Genomic DNA, 22,215 nt, shown 5'->3' on the forward strand with positions numbered 1-22,215 from the left:
CAATCCCTGCCTATCCAGATATGCGTATATACTATCTCGAAGAATACCCTCCATAACTTTCCCCACCACCGAAGTCAAACTTACTGGCCTATAATTACTTGGCCTTCACCTACTTCCTTTTTTGAACAATGGAACAACATTTGCAACCCTCCAATCCTGTGGTACCACCCCCTCCTCCAGTGATCTTTGAAAAATCACTGTCAGTGTCCCCGCTATTTGTTCCCTGACCTCCCTTAAAGTCCTGGGGAAAATCCCATCAGGACCAGGAGACTTATCCACCTTAATTGACCCTAGATGCTCCAAAACTCTCGCTTTACTAATCCCTATCTTTTCCATAACTAAGCCCTTTGCCTCTCTTATTTCGTATAGCCCAATGTCCCTTTCCCTCGTGAATATGGACGAGAAAAAATTGTTCAATATTTCTCCCATCTCATACAGTTCCTGACAAAGTTCACTGGTCCCATCATCCAGTGGACCTATTCTATCCTTAACCCTTCTTTTACTGTTCACATATCTGTAAAAACCCTTAAGATTCACCTTCACCTTATTAGCTATGGACTCCTCATACCTTCTTATTACCTTTCTAATTTCCCTCTTAAGGTTCTTCCTACAATCTAAGAAACAACCATACATCTCCTCAATCCTTTGTTTTTTACATTTGATATGGGCCTCCCTCTTGACCCGAACCAACTTTTTAATTTCACCAGAAAACCATAGCTCCCTCGAACCTTTAGTCTTCCCATTCAGCATGACTGGAACATAAAGATCCTGTACTCTCAAAATCTCACCCCTAAATGCCCCCCAAATTTCCTCTACATCCTTTCCGGCAAAAAGATCAGCCCACATAACTCTCTGCAGATCCTTTCTCATTGCTCCAAATCTGGCCTTCCCCCACTCAAAGACCTTCAACCTCCGTCCTGACCTATCCCTTTCCATCATTAAGCTAAAGCTAATGGACCCATGATCACTGGATCCGAAGTTCTCTCCAGTGCTTACCTCCATCACCTGCCCCATTGTATTCCCAAACAACAGATCTAACACCACTCCCCCTTTAGTTGGCGTCTCAACATATTGCTGCAAAAAGCAATCCTGAACACAATGCATAAATACTAAGCCATCCTGCCCTTTTACTGACTACATTTCCCAATCTATGTTTGGAAAATTGAAATCCCCAACCAACACCACCCTATTTCTCCTGCACATCTCACCTATTTCTTTGCACATTTACTCTTCTAGTTCCCTTTCCCCATTTGGCGGCCTATAATATACCCCCATAATAGTAACCTCACCCTTCTTATTTTTCAGCTCTACCCACACTACCTCCATTGACAAGCCCTCCAGTCTACCTTGCTTCAGCACTGCTGTAATATCCTCCCTGACAAGTAATGCCACACCTCCCCCTCTTAATCTAGCAACTCTGTCACATCTAAAGCAGCAAAATCTTGGAAAATTCAACTGCCAGTCACAACCTTCCTTCAACCACATCTCGCTAATGGCCACAACATCATAATGCCATGTGTCAATCCACACCTTTAGCTCATCCAGCTTCCTTACTACGCTCCTCGCATTAAAATAAATATATCTCAGGGATCTCCTACATCCTACCTTCTGCATATCCTCCTCTCTTCCATTCTCACAATTTTCACTACAACATCTTTTTACTACTTCCTGCTTTTCCTCCCTCAAATTATTCAAGCTTGTCTCTTTCCTTACCCCACAAACCCTCACCCTGCTGTCCTGCCTAACTTGAAACCCTGTCCCTAACCATACTAGTTTAAACCCATTTCATACTTGCATCCCACTAAATTGGCCGTTCAATGTCCTGGGATAGGAATGGGGGTTTGGCTTTTCACATTTGACCACTCCTAACTTGGACACTGAACGCTTTCACATTTGCAAGGAGCCATTCCCAGGGTTAGGACTGTTCTACCTTCTACTGGTGACACATCAAGCGATGGTGGACCTGCCCTAAATCCTGATCAATGTATTATGATCTTATACTTGAACAAAACTACTCATGCCTAATTATAATTAAGCTTTATGTACAGCACAGTATGTACCCTTTGGCCTCTGTTGTTGTGCCGACCTATATAAACCTTTATAAGGGACCGAAGGAAATTGCTAGCAATAAATAGCAATAGCGGACAATTTTTACACAGGGTGGGAATATTTGTAGCACTATAGCGCACAATATATACACCAGGGGAAAGTTGGTAGCACTATGGCATACTATTACAAATACCATGCCCTCCCAGAATGCCATGTGGGAGAGAAAGAGCTGTATGAACAGCTGGATTCATGGAGGGGTTTCTCTGCCACATGGCATTCTGGGAAGTCAGGTTCACCATTGCTTTTTCCCATGGTCTTTATAAATTGTGTGCTTATAGCGCTACCAACTTGTCTGCTATTGCTATTTATTTCCTATCTCTCTCCCATTGCGACTTTCCCACAGCAAAGTTTATACTTCATTTTAATTTTTTCTTCCTTCACTTGCACAAAAACTTGGGTCATTTCAATTCCACAATACAATTGTCTGTTTCACACTTGCAGGATTGCAACACCACCATCTGCAGAGGCCAGGGATTGTACGAGGGGTCAAGGTTGTCAATCTTCGGAGAGATATGACATCATGTGATGCCAGCGTTGAGCTGATTTTGCTTTCATACTAGATACTGTGACGGAATATTTGGGAATTTTTTGGGAGATAAATTGGTAAAATTAGAGTAGGTTACATACACACACCTTAAAACAGATCTTGTATGAAATACTGAAAAATTCATATTCAGTGATTTCACAGAAGTCATGGAGAATGCTATGGAGATTTCACAAGTGGCTGTTAATTGAAGTGAATGAATGGACTATTGTCTTTAAAGCCACAGCAAGAGACAGGTTTTCTCCTTATACCTCTTCACAGAAAGGTTATTGAGAGGTTCTTGTTTACCTAAAAACAACAGAAGAACTAAAAGACTAACTCCTATTGTTTTCTGGAGAAGATCATGGGTTTTGCAACTGAGAGAGAGAGAGAGAGAGAGAAGGAAACATGCTTCATGGCAGTCATGGTCTCAGAGAGAGAGGTAGACTGAATAGCCAGGAGAAGCTTGTTGGAACTGAAACAGGAGCTCCAGAGTGGTAGATGGCTGGAAGTGCTATATGTCTGATGTTTTTCTTGGAATAAGTGGAACAGAAAGGAACTCTCTGGTAGCCTGAAATAAATAAGTTATCATCTGGAGAACCCTGATGGGCAAGTTTCGTCAGCGAGACAGTGAGGTGACAAATGGTGGTACCTAAGTTGTGGAAATCCTGGAACATCTCTCTCTGCAAACCTACAAGAACCTTCCTGAGTGGTAACCATTTTCCTTGCGAGCACCAAAGCCTGGTGAACTTTATACATGTTAAATTCTGTGCAGAGTCTAAGAATTGCCTGCAACCAGTGAACTTGGAAGAATGAGAAGTGAGATTGGACTGTGAACCAAAATACTTTTCTTAAATTTACACACACATTACATACATGTGCACTTAGAATTAGAAGGGGGTTAAGTTGGGTTAGTTAAGCTAATAGTGATAAAAGTTTGATTCTGTTTTCATGTTTAAAGATAATTAAAAACAACTTTTGTTTAAGTAGCCATCTGTTGTGATGAATATCTATTGCTGCCGGGTTCTGGGGTCCTTTGGGGTTGTAACAATACTTTAAAGCTTAATTGGCTGTTAATTCCAGGTATCACTTGCAAGTTTGAAAGGGGCTTACGTTTAGGGCAGAAACAGGAGGTCCAAGGACCTGATACGTATTGGAAAAAAAAACCCTGTTTTTTTTTGTGGTCTTCAGGGTTCTCTACCTTCTATCCAAAGGTAACAGTGAGAAGAGATCCTTTATGATGTTGGCTGCCTTCTTGACACAGTACTTCACATAAATGCATTCAATGGTAGTAGGTCAGAGAACATGATGGACCTGGCTATATTTTCTGCTTTCTAAAGCCTTTTGCATTCCAATTACCAAACTAAACCGTGATGTAACCAGTCAGTATATTTTTACTTCACCTGTAGAAGTTTGATAGAGTATTTGATGATGTGCCAAATTTTCTCAGACATCTTACAAATTAGTTGGTGTGCCTTCTTCACTATTGGCTCGATGTGCTGACTCCAGGAGAGGTCCTCTGATATGTAGAAGAAAAAAACAATAGAGTCCCTGATTGAGTTTATTGTTGAGAAGTTGGATGTTGGAGGGGTAGCAGTTGTTCCTGAATCTGGTGGTGCGAGTCTTGTGGCACCGATACCTCTTTCCCGATGGAATCAACCTTCTCCACCTCAATCCTGTCAATGTGGACAGGTGCATGGCCCCTCAGCTTTGTGTTCCTAAAATCTATAATAAGCTCCTTGGTCTTTGTGACACTGAGAGTAAGATTGTTGTTCTCGCACCAGTGGACCAGTTTCACTATCTCCATCCTGTACTTTGAATCATCTTTTCCCTTTATTCAACCAATCTTAAGTATTAAAAACAATTAAACATTAAATACTTCTTATAATATTGGTAATGTTAAAATTGATCAAAATGTTACAGTTGAAAATCATTCAGTCATTACATTGTGGTAACTTCACTAACTCAGAGGAAGATCAGAAACCCTGGCAAATTTCTATAGATGTGTGGTGGAAAGTGTGCTGACTGGCTGCATCACGGGGACATCAATGTCCCCGAGCAAAAAGCCCTGCAAAAGGTAGTGGACACAGCCCAGGACATCACAGGCAACACCCTCCCCCCATCGAGAACATTTACAGCAGGGGTCGGCAAAGTGGTCTATATTGACCCCGGGGGTTGATGGGACTATCCAAGGGGTGGATAAATGTCTAGGCTAAAGAGAAATTTATTATTGATAATATTTATTTATTTTATATGCTTGGGGGTCAATGAGAGATCAAGGATTCATGAAGAGGTCAATGGTTTAAAAAGTTTGCCAACCCCTGATTTACAGGGAATGGTGTTGTTGGAGAGCAACAGCCATCATCAAGGATCCACACCACCCAGCACATGCTCTGTTCTCGCTGTTACCATCGGGAAAGAGGTATCGGTGCCACAAGACTCGCACCACCAGATTCAGGAACAACTGCTACCCCTCCAACATCCAACTTCTCAACAATAAACTCAATCAGGAACTCTATTATTTTTTTCTTCTCTACGTACAGCACAATGAGTTTGATTACATTTATTTATTTGTTTCCATGTGTACATTATGTACAGTTTTTATTTTCACTATCATTAAATGGTAATTCTGCCTCTCCCACAGGAAAAAGAATCTCAAGGTTGTGTATGATGTCATGTACCTACCTGACAATAAATCTGAAATGAGTATCCTTTGGTGCTGAAGTCAAACAGGAGAACAGAACAGGCCAAATGCTAAAGGAACGCTAGGACCTGGAAGCTTTATTTAATACAGAAAATCTACCAATGTTACAGGAAGTAAAAGCACTGAGTGGAGCTTCATTATATTTAACTTCATGGTGTAATGCTTCACTGGTATCCCTAGGGCATGTGTTAATGTATTGAAGTCATTTTCCTAATGACATGCCACAGTAACTTTCCCAAAACATCAATTACTTTTTGAAGTACAAATACAATGTTGGAGAAACTCAGCAGTTCAAACAGGGTACTTTATATAACAAACTTCATTACTTTTTGAAGTTTTTCAACCACTCACTAAAGACTTAGGTAGTGGAAGGATATGACATAGATGCATTTAATGGACGGCATGGTTAATTAAATGAGGGAAAAAAATGAAAGGATATATTGATGGGGTTCGATAAATTAAATTTTAACCCAGGAAAGTACTGGAGTTACTAAAACCAGAGTTCAGGAGAGGACATTTGAAGTTATAGCAGGATTGTGCTGGATGCCAAAGGATTTCCAAGACTCACACAGTTCCATAAGAACAAAGAAATAGGAACAGGAGTCAGCCATCTGGCCCATCTGAGCCTGCTCCGCCATTCAATGAGATCATGGCTGATCTGGCCGTGGTCTCAGCTCCACTTACCCGTCCCCCACATGAACCCTAATTCCCTTATTTGTCAAAAATATAACTGTGAATTGAATACATTTAATGAGGTGTCTTGCTTCCTTTGGCAGAGAATTCCACTGATTCACTACTCTCTGGGAAAAGCAGTTCCTCTTTATCTCCATGCTAAATTTGCTCCCAGTTCTAGACTTACCTATGAGTGGAAACAACTTTATGTATCCCTTTCATAATTTGATGTTTCTATAAGATCCCCTCTCATCCTTCTGAATTCTAACAAGTATAGTTATGCCAGGCATCTCAATCGTTCCTTATTGGCAAACCACTCCTCATCTCTGAAATTAACCTGGTGAACCTCCTCTGCGTCATCTCTGAAGCCAGGAAGTAACCAGAATTGCACTCTGGGTGCGGCCTTACCAGTACACTGTACAGTTGCAGCAGAACTTCCCTGCTCTTAAATTCATTCCCCTTTTTCTCCTCTTCTCCCTGTTTAATTGGACGTACAGAGGTGGGGGGGGAATGGAGGGATGGGTTTTTTTCACGTTTTGTATTTTATATTGTTGTTGATTGTTAAATATATTTAAAATGATCAATAAATTACAAAAAAAATCAGTCCGTCTAGAATGAAAGCAAACATTGCATTTGCCTCTTGTACCTGTAATCAACCTATTGAGACTCATGCATAAGCACTCCCAAGTCCCTCTTCAGAACCATAAGCTGCAATCTTTCACCATTGAAATAATCTGATGGTTTTTTTTCTTCTGAAGTGGATGACCTCGCATTTACTAACATTGTACTCTATCTGCCATATCCTTCCCCACTCATCTAACCTATCTACATCTCACTGCAGATTCTCCACATCCTCTATACAATTTGCTTTTCCACTCAGTTTACTCACATCAGGACACTTAGATATGCCTCATTCAGCTCCCTCTTCCAAATCATTAACGTACTGTATATAGTGAACAGTTGCGGGCCAAGCACTGACCAGGCAGCACTCTGCTCACCACTGCCTGCCAACCAAAGAATCACCCATTTATCCCAAATCTGCCTTCTGTTGGTTAGCCAATTCTCTATCTATGCTAATACTTTGCCAAGTCCATGCATTCTTATCCTATGAATAAGGCTTGTATGTAGCACCTTATCAATACCTCTTGGAAATCAAAGTCCACAACATCTACCTGTTCCCCTCTATCCGCTGCACTTGTTCAATCTTCAATGCACTCCAGCAAATTTGTCAAAGAGGACCTGTCTTTACTGAATCCATGCTGTATCTGCTTTCTTGTTATTTCTTTTTTAAATGATACTTTCAAGGATTTTCTAAACTACAGCCAATAAGCTAACTGGCCTATAGCTCCCTGCCTTTTGCCTACATCCTTTTTAAAACAGTGGCGGGACATTTGCTGACTTCCACTTTGCCAGGTCCTCCCCAGAGTCCAGAAAGTTCTAGTCTGTTATCATAGACACCTTTACATAACCTCTGCTATTTCATGCTAAACCCCCAACATCTTGTTAGCCATCTGCTGCAAATCCTGAAGCATTTATAAAGGATGTGAAACAGCGGGTAGTGCCAAGGGAAAAGGTACGCAGTTGCAGATACCGTGTGTGTACATGACAGCCTCAACATGAAACTGCACAAAGTATGACTGAGGAACTGCAGCTCTTGAATTGGTGGACAAGACAAAGTGAACTGAGCTCCTATGGGTCCGCAGGTTGATCAGCATCTGCGGCCAATTTGAGTGTGTATCAGACGCCAGGATAATCCAGAAAAAGAGCAAGGCCATGTTATTCAGTGACTGGCTCGAACTTACCCCTTCACAGTCAGACGTGACTACTTGAAGAGGTTGGGGATCTGGTTTGGAGGGGCTGAGGCACACAACAAGAATTATTCAGAGCAGATCACAAACGTCCACCAGAAATTGGGTCAGAGAGTGCAACACTTCCTCTCCGTAACAGGGAAGAACATGGTCATCAGGTGTGGATGTGCTCTCGGTATTGCTGTATGTGGTGCAGGTGTGGCCCATCCCCTGCACCTCCACCCGGGTGGTCGCTAGAGCAGTTTTCCGGTTCATATGAGGATCCAAGATGGAATTGGTCTGAAGGGTTGCCATGTCCAAGTCGCTAGACAAGGGGAGCAAGAGCATAACGAATGTGGCCCTCATCTCGAGTGTGTCTGCATCAGACTGTGCGTGGAACCAAAATATGAGGGTACCAAGTGCTAGTATGTGCTAAGGTTCTACCTGTCCCAGGTGTTGCAAAGGATTAGCCTCCCCTCCCTGTGCAACGCAATGCCACAGTCAGCTAGACCTTGCTACACCACCAATCATTGAAATGTTTTTTTCCAGACAAACATCTCTGACCTCAAGGCCATCAGCATGGATTGTCCTGTAAACACTGAGGGAAGAGGACTCGATGGACCCTTTGGGGTGGTTCCCTGAGCAGACTGTAGGTAATCTGTTCATCGCCAGTGCTTAATAACAAGCACCAAGACCTGATCAAGCTGACGGTGAGAGAAGCCCTCCCAATTAGATTCTTCCAGTACAACCTGAACATCAACCACAATGCATGTTGTCCCTGAGATAACTGCAGTGGGGAGAAGGATGCAAGGGTCCTCAGCAGCAATGTGACAGAGGCTTCTCTGATTTATGGGCTGTTACTGGGGACACACAAAGTCAGACATCCAGAACTGCAGGAGCTTGGTGAAACACACACTTTTGTCTGCCCGAAACCTGTGGTCTTTCACCACACGGAGACATCGTTGGATTGCAAAAGACTTTTAAAGGTTTTTCTTTTGTAAATATAGTGAATAAAGTCTATTTTTGGTTAAAAAAGAATGAAAATGGGCTAGGGAAATACTGCTAGGATAATTAAAAGATTCAACGTCCAAGATTTCTTTTTGTGTTGCAAGTTTTACATGTGGCAGTATACAGGTAGAATTGAAACTTAAGCCGCTTTCAGATGCAATTGCTCTAAGAATGCGCCTGCAGAGGTGGCTGTGGGTGTGTTCAAATCAACATTCAGGTGGCAGCGCTTAAGGCACTGTTCTGGCACCTGAAAGGGCCGGCTGCAGGAGAGGCGCCTCGGAGTGAGCGTTGACACCTGTCAACTGTGGCCGTAGTCACGCCTGCTGTCATGATGTTATTTGCAGCGCATCGAGGCTGAAGCAGAAAGGAACACAGGATCATGGAGGGCCAGGAGCAGAGAAGTGCCTCTAACATACCAAAAAATGTGACTGTACTGGTAATGCCGAGCCTGCACACTCTCCAGTTTTTCAAAAATCAGGCCAAAGTGTCTCAGGCTGACGACGTCACCGCAACATCATCAGCCCGCCCCCTAGGAGCCGCTGCTGCTTTCAGGTGCCTCAGGGGGACTGCTCGGAAGCGGAGAATATACCTCCCCGAGGAAGTTTTGGTAAGTACTCCTCAGGGCCAGGTTTTCTGCTTTCAGGTGGTCTCTCAACAGCCGCATTCGGGTAGAATAGGCGGCTTTACATCGGGGTATTCTGGCCACCTGAAAGTGGCTTCTGAAGTCTCAAGGGATTAAAATATTGAAGCTAATGAAATTCTAAGTGACTATCATAAATTCTGGAGCAAATCTGAATTTGGCTGAAAGCAAAATTTGAGCTCATTGATATTTTCCATATCATTGAAACTGAAACTAAAAGCAGAGTTTTTAGCTTAAAGTGCAGTCGGTCAGTCAGATTTACTGTTTATTGTAAAGTAAGTGGAATAGGTGAATAGAATTACCTCATCAGCTTTGAGGAAGCGAGCCTGAAGACGACGTGCCAACAACATTAGATTGTCTGCAGCTGATGGTAAAACTTTTTTGTAGAATTCTTCTGCATCATTCTTTGGATCCAGACCCACACAGGCAGTGCTGTGAGAAAGGAATTCAAATTACTGTTAATTCTATACTCCTACAACTACTCCATTCACCCAAAAGAGCCCCACATATTTCAAGAATCTTTAGCTTTGGCAGTCAAATTATTTAACATCTTGCAATGTTAAACAGGTAAATAGGATGCTTAATAAGACCATAGAAGCAGAAATAGGTCATTCAGCTCATCGAGTCTGCCCTACCATTCAATCATGAGCTGATCCATTTTACTGACTCAGTTCCACTCCCCAGCTTTCTCCCCATAACCTCTGATGCCCTGGCTAAACAAGAATCTATCAATCTGCCTTAAATACACCCAATGATCTGGCCTTCACAACCACCTGTGGCAACAAATTCCACAGATTTACCAACCTCCAGTTGAAGTAATTCCTCCACATTTCTGTAATAAGCAGAAGTCCTATGATCCTGAATTTGTGCCATCTTGTCTTCTCTCACCATGGGAAACAACCTTTCTATATCTACTCTGTCCAGGTCTTTCAACATTCAAAATGTTTCAATGAGATCCCCCTTCATTTTCCTAAATTCCAACGAATATAGGTCAGGAGCTGTCAAACGTTCCTCATATGACAACCCTTTCATTCCGGGAATCATCCTAGGGAACTTCCTCTGAACCTTCTCCAACATCAGCAAATCCTTTCTTAAATGAATAACCCAAAATTGTTCACAATACTCCAAGTGAGGTTTCATCAAACCAAAATTTATCTAATTCAAAGGTTTTTTTTTCTACAGAATTGATACCCTACAAATGGAAGTTCCAATGGCCTGGAATAATTACAGTATTAAAGTAAAGTATATTGTGGCTGATACAGTTCAATCTAAAGATTCTGCTTGCAAAACAACTCTGGAAACTTGAGCAACCATATGAATAGAGGAAGTAAATTTGAGACACTAAACAACTACAGTATTAGTTGTTCAAGCAATTTTTCAAGCATCATGATAACCCCCAAGACTAATTTGCATTGAGAAGGTACAATTAGGAGTTAATTATGCTTTTTGCTGTCGGACACTGTGTGCAGGAGTAAAGAGATCATACTGAGATTAGAGTCTTGATAAAATTGCAAACTGTAGTATTGTGCACAATTTTGGATGCCATTACCAAAATACGAATACATTTACCAGGGATGGATTGCAGCAAAGATTTACTTGGCTATTTCCAAGGATGGCAGATTTACCACCTGAGAGATGAAATTTTCTAGAGGGATTCTTTCAAGTTTGAAAGAATGAGACATGATCGCATTCAAAATTCGGGAACTGATAGAGTGAATTCAGGGAACTTGTTGAGAAGACAAAGGAGAGAACCAGTTATAGACTTTAGGGTGAAGGGTCTGTTTCCTTGCCGTACAGCTATGTGTGAGCATTCTTCACAAAGAGGGTGACGATCAATGTGAAGATAAGAATTTATTGTCACGAATGTCACGAAATTCGTTTCTTTGCAGCAGGGTCACATTGCAAACATTTATATAAACCACCTTACAAAATAAATAAATAAAAATAGTACAGGAAAAAGAAAAAGAAGGTAGGACAGTTTCTGTGGTTTATTCATGAACATGATGGCAGAGGGGAAAAAGCTGTTCTTGTGCCATTGAGTGCTCATCTTCAGGCTCCTGTACCTTTTTCCTCTAATGGTAGCTGGGTGGTGGGGGTTCTTGAGGATAGAGGCTGCTTTCTTAAGACATCACCTCTTGTAAATGTCCTCGATGGAGTGGAGACTGGTGTCCGTGATGTCGCAGGCTGAGTTAACAACTCCTGAGCATTGGCACCTCCATACCAGACAGAGATGAAACCAGCCAGAATTCTCTCCACGATACACCTGGAGAAGTTTTTGAGATACGTGGATATATGGATTGGAAGGAATTTGGAAATGGTCCAAATGTGGACAAGAGGGACTAGGAGAGAGTATCAACTTGTCTGGCATAGACAAGCTCAGTCAAAGGCTCAGACAGGTGAGAGGTCACTCATTCTTCCCTTCCTAAAATCAACCATAATAAAGCTCCTTGGTCTGTGACATTGTGAGCAAGATTGTTGCTATTCTCGATCTCCATCCTGCAGCATGACATAGTTTCCAGTTATTTGGTCAACAATGGTGGGGTCGGGGCTGTGCCACGTGATGACGTGGGGCTAGACTTGAATTCTCTACTCTCTCCGAAAATGTTTTAAAAAGAGTCAAAATGTCTGAAGTGATTGAAGGAAGAAAGAAGAGGAAGCTATTGGAAGGCCTATAGAACAATATACAATGCTACCTAAGAAAGATAAAACGACTGTTACTGTTCAAGAACTTGAACAGGAAAAAGAAGCTGATAAAGAAGAGAGACCAACCTTGAAGAAGGATCCTGGAGCTCTCCTGGGGGCGGGGTGCGTAGTGGGGTGGGGGGAGTAGGTGGATAAGCCTGGAGTTGGTTTAGGAAGTCTCAAATCTGCTCCCAATTTCTTTTTTAAATGCATTTAATTGATAATATGCAAAAATTGTATAATGTATATTATATTTATCTTTTAATTGATCAGTTTAAAAAAAGATCCTAAAAAACAATCTTTTATTCTCCCCCGACAATGGTCACCTGCCCCAGGTGAAGAATTGACTGGGCATGTGCGAGGAGTCGCGCATGCCCAGAGCACAAAAAAAGGAGGCAACTTTAAAAAAAGCTCAAGAAGCCTCCAGCTCCAGCTCGTGATGAAGAAGAGGAGCAGGAAGAAGAAGAAGAAGAAATGTACGATGAACGGAGAGTTTTGGCCAAAAGACAGGAGGAAACAAAAGAGCCTTATATATTCGCAACAGAAATGAAGAAATATATGAATACTTTCCAGCAAACTTTGCTAAAGTTAACAACGGAAGGTATAAAATGTAATGAGGGTTATAATTTAAAAAAAAGTTCTACAAAGAAGGTGGAGAGAATGCTGTCGCTAATGGAACAAAAGTTTTTGTATCCATCACTTCAATTTAAGATAATGAATTTGAAATTTAACACATTAAAGAGTCAATGACGAAAGTTCAAGCTGAAGTGGCCGCAACAAAAGATCAATTAACTAAAAAAATTGATAGGTTAGAAAATTTCAGTAGAAAAAATAATATAAAAATTGTTGGACTTAAAGAAGGTGATGAAGGACAAGAAATGATGAGATTTTTACAATGTTGGATTCTTTGGGGTGGGGGGGAACTGAATTTCATGGAGATATTGAGATTGAAAGAGCATTGCAGCCTAAACTGCAGCCAGATCAAAAGCCGCTTTTGATCCTGGTCAAGTTGGTTCGTTATGAAATGAGGGAGATCCTGGAGCTGGTTGCGAAGCGAGGGAAGGAGAGACTCACCACTGATATATAATTTCACAAGTTAAAGGAGCAGAAGCAGGCCATTAGGCCCATCGGGTCTGTTCCGTGACTCTACACTAAGCTGAATTATGCTCACACCTAGTTCCAATTTACAGCCTTTTCCCCATATCCCTTGATACCCTTGCTAATGAGATACTCATCCATTTCCTGTTTAAGTACTCAAAGGGAGTTCCACAGATCCATAACCTTCTGACTAAAGAAGTTCTTCCTCCTTTTTGTTCTAATTGGACAACTTCTAATTTTAAGATTGTGACCCATTGTCCTCGATTCATCCATCAAGGGAAACATCTTATCTGTATTCATTCTATCAAAACCTTTCAATATTCGAAATGTCTCCATGAGATCCCCCCTCATTCTCCTATACTCCAACAAATACAACCCAAGAGCTGTCAACGCTCCCCAAACACCAGCCCCTGCATTCCAGGAATAATCCTAGTAAATCTCCTCTACACCCTTTCCAGCAACATCATATTGATAATAAGATTTTGTTTTACCCTGATATAAGTTTTGATTTCTTGAAAAAGAGAAAAGAATTCAATGCTGTTAAAAATGTGCTATAGAAAAAAGGTTACACTTTCGTTTTAAGGTATATCCAGCAGTGTTAAAGGTTTTTGTTCCTGAGAGCAAAAACAGATTTATGGAACCCAATGAAGTGAAAGTGTAAGCAGATTTGCTGGCTAAGAAAATGAGATGAGAGCTGAAGGGAGTGAGGAAGCAGAAAAATTGTAGTTGGGGATATATAATTAAATAATGTGTTTAGGAGGAGAGAGAATATTAGGAAGGACAGTTTTTTTACCCAATCTGTAAAAAAAATGATTTGATAACTGTGAGATTGAGCAGATTTGAGGCATGAGAGACAATATTATATTTTGGGAGAGTTTGGTGGGAGTACGAGCCTGGCCTCTCTGGAATGTAGTGAGCAGGTGTCGTTTTTGATCACAACTGCTACAGATCAGGGGTGTAAAGACGTATTGTTAACAATGTACATCTTGGGGGGGGGGGGGGGGGGCAGGGTTTCTGTCCTTGTTTCTTTTCTTCTTCTTTTTCTCTTTAATACACCTGAATTTAACTATTGTGTTATGAAATATTTAGGAGTGGAGGTGAAAAGTTGAGCAGTTACTGGATTTTATGAAAAAATCAGATGGTTGATAAATTAAATTTTATTAGTATTAATATTAATGGGATTCAGAATCAAATAAAGCAGAAAAAATTATTTGTTTATATGAAAAAATTAAGACAGCTTTTTTTTTTAAACAGGAAACACATTTGACAGAAAAGGAACATCAAAAATTAAAGAGAGATTGGGTAGAGACAGTAATAGCATCATCTTAATTTTAAGGCCAGAGGTACAGTAATATTAATTAATAAAAATTTACCAGTTAAAATATTGGATATTAGTATAGATATAGCGGGAAGATACATTATAGTAAATTGTCAGATTTATTTTGAACAATGAATCTTAATGAATGTATATGCACCAAATGTAGATGATGGCAAATTTATGCAAGATATTTTTATGAATTTATCAAATCCTAAGGTGATTTTAATTTTGCTTTGGACCCTAGATTAGATAGATTGGGAGATAGAATGGTGAAAAATAAGGTAGCAAAAATGGTAACAGATTTAATGAAAAATATGGATTTTGTGGATATTTGGAGAAAAATCCATCCAAATGGAAGAGATTATTCCTTTTATTCTTTTCGATTTAAAACATATTCACGGATAGATATGTTTTTAATTTCTGCACAATTTCAATACAGAGTATGAAGAGTGGAATATCAATCCGGGTTTAATCAGATTTTAATTTTAATCTATATAATTGGAAAAAGAACAAAAGGTAGGTTATAGATGGAGGTTAAGTACAACTTTGTTGAAGAAAAAGGAATTTTGTGATTATATGAAGCAACTATTAATTTTTTTTTAGAAACTAATAAAGATTCAGTTGCGAGTAAGTTTATATTATGGGATTCTATGAAGGCATATTTGAGAGATCAAATAATAAATTATATTTCAAAAATAAAGAAAGAATATATGAAAGAAATAATTCAATTAGATAAAGAGAAATGAAATTGGTGAAGGAAATTCAAGTACATAAAGATGAGGAGAAGAGAAAATTGTTAAGAGTTGAAGAAATTAAGACTTAATACTGTGCAGACATAGAGTGGAGAGAAACATAATGAGATCACAACAAAAATATTGAGGGGTGAAAGGGCTCGAAGTTTTAGCATGGTAATAAAAACGGAACAAATTTCTAGAACAATAATTACAACTAAGGAATTATCAGGACAGATATAAAATGCATGAAATAAATAATAATTTTAAAGAATTTTATGCTAAACTTTATCATTCAGTATCAATGAAAGATAATAATAAGAGATTATTTGAGACAAGTTAAATTACCGGTGTAAAAGGAGGATGAAAAGTTAAGGCTCTGAGAATTTTTCAGAAACAGAAGTTTCTGAGACTTTAATGTCTTTACAGACTAATAAGGCACCAGGTAAAGATGATTTTCCCACCAGAATTTTATAAAGAGTTTAAGGAGTTATTAGTACCAGTATTTATGGAGGTATTAGATCAAATGAAAGAGGTTCATGATTTACCAGAATCTTTTAAAACAGCATTAATAACTGTAATTCCAAAAAATGGAAACATTGTCTACAACCCTCCTCATATAGACCTATATCATTATTGAATACAGACTATAAAATTGTATCAAAATTATTAGCTAATAGATTAGTTGAATTTTTGCCAAAATTAATAAATTTAGATCAAACTGGTTTTATTAAAAATAGAAAAGCAGCAAATAATATAGTTAAAATTTTAAGTTTGATAAATATGAAAATAGGAAGATTCCTGCGGTAGCATTAGAGGCAGAGAAAGAATTTGATCGTTTGGAATGGGATTTTTTATTTGAGAAACTTAATGCTTTTGGGATCCCAAATACTTTTATAAACTGCTTAAAGGCATTGTACGATCAACCAAAAGCAAAAGTGATTACGAATAAACAAATCTCACAACCTTTTTTGCTAGAAAGGTCTTCAAGACAAGGTTGTCCATTATCATCCTTTTTATTTATATTAGCGAATAAGCCATTGGCTAAAGTAATTAGAACTGACAATGTTAAAGGATTTGAAGTAGGTAATAAGGAACATAAAATTAGTTTATTGCTGATGATGTTATAGTATATTTAATGAGACCAGAAATATCTTTAAATAAGTTGAATGAGAGATTAAAAGAATATGGATTAGTATCAGGTTATAAAGTTAATGTTGATAAAAGTGAAGTGATGCCCATGGTGGATATGGGTTACTTTCAATGTAAAGGATTGACAAAATTTAAATGGCAAAATGAAGCAATCAAATATTTAGGAATTAAAATCAATAGAAATATAAATAATTTGTTTAAGTAAAATTATTTGCCATTGCTAAAAAATTGGTAGAGGACTTGAAACGATGGAAATATTTACCAATAACATTAATAGGATGAGTGAATTGTATTAAAATGAATATTTTTCCAAGAATGCAATATTTGTTTTGATCATTGCCCATTCATGTACCAGAATCCATTTTTCGAAATTTGAATAAAAGAGTACGTGAGTTTCTTTGCAAAAATAAGATGTCAAGAATTGGTTTAGAAAAATTAATGTGGAAATTTGATGAGGGTGGACTAAGACGACCAAATTTTAACAATTATCTTAATTGAGATTTTTGTCCTCCTGTTATCAAAAGGGTGAAAAACCATCTTGGGTTTAAATGGAAATGAATAAAATTGGTGAAATTACTCCTGAGCAAATTTTGTATAAATGGAATAGTGAGCTGTTTAAAGGAACTAAAGATTTGTCAGTATTAAAGCTTATATTAAAAATGTGGAATAGAATTAATATTGAGAGAGGAATTGAAAATGATCAATTACCAAAAATGTTGTTAAATCAAAATCAACTTCTCCCTTTTACTTTTAATATTATTTGTATGACAATTGGTGTAGTGAAGGTATACAGAGAATAAAAGATTGTTTTTTAGGATTTTTTAAAAACCTTTGATCAATTAAAAGATAAATATAATATACATTATACAATTTTTGCATATTATCAATTAAAATGCATTTAAAAAAGAAACTGGGAGCAGATTTGAGACTTCCTAAACAAAGTCATTTTGAAGATATAATAACAGATACATCTGTTGTAAAGAAATTTATTACTAACATGTATATAAAATTGCAAGAAACGACAAAGATAAAAGATTTATATAAATCCAAAATGCGCTGGGAGAAAGATTTAAATGTACTAATTCAGGAGAAGATTTGGGCAAAATTATGTCAAGAAAGTGTTACGATTACACTATGTGTTAGATATCAAGTGGTTGAATATAATTTTCTTCATCAATTATATTATACTCCATACAAGTTAAATGGACTTGATTCCAATTACTCAAATAAGTGTTTTCAAGGTGTGAAAGAAATAGGGACTTTTTTGCATTCAGTATGGTCTTTTGAAAAAGTAGAAAGGTTTTGGAATGAACTGAGTTTATTATTAGGACAAATTATGAAGATAAAGATGCAAAAGGATCTAAGAATATTTTTACTTGGGGATATATATGAAAAGGATTCAAAATTGTAATTGGACAAATATCAAGAAAATTTTTTCAGTATTATAATAGCAACCGCAAAGAAATGTCTAACGATATCATGCAAAGATGATAAGGAAGTGTATTAATGTTATTAATATAATGAGGTGAGAAATTGTATACCTTTGGAAAAAATTACATATAGTTTAAGGAATCGAGTTGAAAATTTTTTATAGTATTTGGAAACTAGATATGGATTTTATGAATAATTTTCCGTCCATCTCTCTACTTTATCCACTCCTCTTCATCAGAAATTTTAATAATAATTAATGATTGTATGTGCTAGTAATATTGTATATTAAATGGTAGATGTTTATTTTTTCTTATTTTTGAGTGGGGGGTTGGGGAGAAAGAAACCTAAATTTTCAAAATTAAAAAAAATTAGAAATTAATAATAATTGTTTAATTTTTTAAAACAAACAATGGTGGGGTCATCAGCAAATTTATAGATTGCATTGGAACTGAACTTGGTTACGCAGTCATAAGTGTACAGCGAATAGAGTAGGGGTAAAAATACAATGCTGGAGAAACTTAGCAGGTCAAACAGTGCACTTTATCTAGCAAAGATAATGATACATAACCAAAGTTTCGGGCTTGAGGCCTTTATTAAGGCATAAGAAAAATGTAGGTAGTCCCCCGAACAAAAAGAGTAGAGCAGGGAACTAAGCACAGAATCTTGGGGTGACCGTTTGATGATAAGTATGGAGGAAATTATGTGGTTGATCTGCACTGATTGAGATCTGCAGATGGAGAAGTCAAAAATCCAGTTGCAGAGGAATGAACGGAGTCTTGGAGCCCTTAGTTTTGTCATAAGCTTTGGTGGCATGATGGTGTTGAACATCGAGTCATAGTCAACCAACAACAGCCTGACACAGGTGTGCTTATGGTCCAGATGAGCCAACGCAGAGAGGAGGCCAGCAAGATGGCATCTGCCCTGTTATGATCATAAGGCCAATTGAAATGAGACAGGAGTTGACTTGCTCCATAACCAACCATTCAAAGCAATTTCTAATAGCAAATGCAATTGCCACCAAGGGATACTCAATGAGGCAGGTCACATTAGCCCTCAAGGATGGCTTTTTTTTAAAATTTTTTTATTTTTCACACCATAAACCACATTGACCAAGATACATACATTTTCCTTTTCAAATATATACAGTGTAGTTTTCTTCCCCCCCTCCCTCTTCCCATCCCACCCTCCCTACCTCCCCTCCCATTCATTTAAAATACAGAATCTAAGATACATTAAACCAGTCAAACAATGTTGTCACTCAATAAAAATAAACAAGAAATTCCACTGAGTCAATTCTTTTCATTTCCTTCTCCTTCTGTCATTTTAGGTGGTAGATATCCCCGGTAGGTTTTCTCTATTGTGTTTCATGTATGGCTCCCATATTTGTTCAAATATTGCAATATTATTTCTTAAATTGTTATTTTTTCTAATGGAATACATTTATTCATTTCTATATACCATTGTTGTATTCTCAAGTTATCTTCTAATTTCCAGGCAGACATAATACATTTTTTTGCTACGGCTAGGGCTATCCTAACAAATCTTTTTTGTGCACCATCCAAATCAAGTCCAAATTCTTTGTTTTTTTATGTTACTTAGGAGGAAGATCTCTGGTTTTTTTGGTATATTGCTTTCTGTAATTTTATTTAATATCTGGTTTAGATCTTCCCAAAATTTTTTCACTTTCTCACACATCCAGATTGCATGAATTGTTGTTCCCATTTCTTTTTTACAACAAAAAGATCTGTCAGATATTGTTGGGTCCCATTTATTTAACTTTTGAGGTGTAATGTATAGCCTGTGTATCCAGTTATATTGTATCATACGTAACCTCGTGTTTATTATATTTCTCATAGTTCCAGAGCATAACTTCTCCCATGTTTCCTTCTTTATCTTTATGTTTAAATCTTGTTCCCATTTTTGTTTTGTTTTACCATTTGTTTCCTCATTCTCCTTTTCTTGCAGTTTAATATACATATTTGTTATAAATTTTTTGATTATCATTGTATCTGTAATCACATATTCAAAATTACTTCCCTCTGGTAACCTCAGACTGTTTCCCAATTTGTCCTTCAAGTAGGATTTCAGTTGGTAGTATACCAACACTGTATCTTGAGTTATATTATATTTATCCTTCATTTGTTCAAAGGATAGTAATTTATTTCCTGAAAAACAATTTTCTATTCTTTTGATCCCTTTTTTGTCCCATTCTCTAAAGGAAAAGTTATCTATTGTAAAAGGGATTAACTGATTTTGCGTCAGTATTAGTTTTGGTAATTGGTAATTTGTTTTATTCCTTTCTACATGAATCTTCTTCCAAATATTGAGCAGATGATGTAATACTGGAGAATTCCTACGTTGTACCAATTTTTCATCCCATTTATATAATATATGTTCAGGTATCTTCTCCCCTATTTTATCTAGTTCTAATCTAGTCCAATCTGGCTTTTCCCTTGTTTGATAAAAATCTGATAGGTATCTTAATTGTGCGGCTCTATAATAATTTTTAAAGTTTGGCAGTTGTAAGCCTCCTTGTTTATACCATTCTGTTAATTTATCTAGTGCTATCCTCGGTTTCCCCCCTTTCCATAAAAATTTCATTATTTTCTTTAACTCCTTGAAGAATTTCTCCGTCAAGTGTATTGGCAATGCCTGAAAAAGGTATTGTATCCTTGGGAAAATGTTCATTTTAATACAGTTTATCCTTCCTATTAGTGTTAGTGGTAAGTCTTTCCAATGCTCTAAGTCGTCCTGTAATTTTTTTCATTAGTGGATAATAATTGAGTTTATATAGATGGCCGAGGTTTTTATTTATTTGTATACCTAGGTATCTTATTGCTTGCATTTGCCATCTGAATGGTGATTCTTTCTTAAATTTTGAGAAATCCGCATTATTCATTGGCATTGCTTCACTTTTATTTACGTTAATCTTGTAACCTGACACTTATCCATATTCCTTCAATTTCTTATGTAATTCTTTTATTGATAATTCTGGTTCTGTTAAGTATACTATAACGTCATTTGCAAATAAACTGATTTTATATTCCTTGTCTTTTATTTTTATCCCTTCTATTTTATTTTCTGTTCTTATCGATTCTGCAAGTGGTTCTATAGCTAACGCGAACAATAAGGGTGATAGTGGGCATCCCTGCCTTGTTGATCTGCTTAAGTTAAATTGCTTTGATATATATCTATTTACTGTCACTTTCGCCAATGGCCCCTTATATAATGCTTTAATCCAATTAATATACTTCTCTGGTAAACTGAATTTTTGTAATACTTTGAATAAATAATTCCATTCTACTCTGTCAAAGGCCTTCTCTGCGTCTAAAGCAACTGCTACTGTTGGAGCTTTATTCCCTTCTACTGCTTGAATTAAGTTAATAAATTTACAAATATTGTCTGTGTTTCGTCTTTTTTTAATAAATCCAGTTTACTATTTTAGGTACATAGTCGGCTAATCTGTTTGCTAATAGTTTAGCTATTATCTTATAATCTGTGTTAAGTAAAGATATTGGTCTATATGACGCTGGTACGAGTGGATCTTTCCCTGTCTTTGGTATTACTGTAATTATTGCTGTTTTGCATGAATCTGGTAAGCTTTGTGTTTTATCAATCTGGTTGATTACTTCCAGGAGGGGAGGAATTAATAAATCTTTAAATATTTTATAAAATTCTATTGGGAATCCATCCTCTCCTGGTGTTTTATTATTTGGTAGTTTTTTTATTATCTCTTGTATTTCTACTATTTCAAATGGTTCTGTTAATTTATTTTGTTCCTCTATTTGTAATTTTGGTAGTTCAATTTTAGTTAAAAATTCATCTATTTTATCTTCTTTCCCTTCGTTTTCAGTTTGGTATAATTGTTCGTAGAATTCTCAGAAGTTTTCATAACCATTCTCTTAGTTTGTTCTGTCTTAAGCTGCCATGCTAGAATTTTGTGCGTTTTTTCACCCAGTTCATAATATTTCTGTTTTGTCTTCATTATGTTCTTCTCCACCTTATATGTTTGTAGTGTTTCATATTTTATTTTTTTTATCTGCCAATTCTCTTCTTTTAGTTGTATCTTCCTTTATTGCTAATTCTTTTTTAATATTTACTATTTCCCTTTCCAATTGGTCTGTTTCCTGATTGTAGTCCTTCTTCATCTTGGTTACATAACTTATTATTTGCCCTCTGATGAACGCTTTCATTGCATCCCATAGTATAAACTTATCTTTCACTGATTCCGTATTTATTTCAAAGTACATTTTAATTTGTCTTTCAATGAATTCTCTAAAATCCTGCCTTTTAAGTAGCATGGAGTTTAATCTCCATCTATACATTCTTGGAGGGATGTCCTCTAACTCTATTGTCAATA

The 22,215-nt window shown here is 37.4% G+C and overlaps 1 protein-coding gene across 1 annotated transcript in view; it reads right to left on the reverse strand.

Annotated features, from left to right (window-relative positions):
• Positions 1 to 22,215, reverse strand: part of LOC138762246 (IQ calmodulin-binding motif-containing protein 1-like) — an 81,888-nt gene that overhangs the window by 43,200 nt on the left and 16,473 nt on the right. The window contains exon 4 of the mRNA XM_069935910.1: positions 9,746 to 9,875. Coding sequence (XP_069792011.1) covers positions 9,746 to 9,875 — 130 coding nt within the window. The remainder of the gene's footprint in view (positions 1 to 9,745; positions 9,876 to 22,215) is intronic.

This window comes from Narcine bancroftii, chromosome 4 (genome assembly GCF_036971445.1).
Source record: "Narcine bancroftii isolate sNarBan1 chromosome 4, sNarBan1.hap1, whole genome shotgun sequence".
NCBI lineage: Eukaryota > Metazoa > Chordata > Chondrichthyes > Torpediniformes > Narcinidae > Narcine > Narcine bancroftii.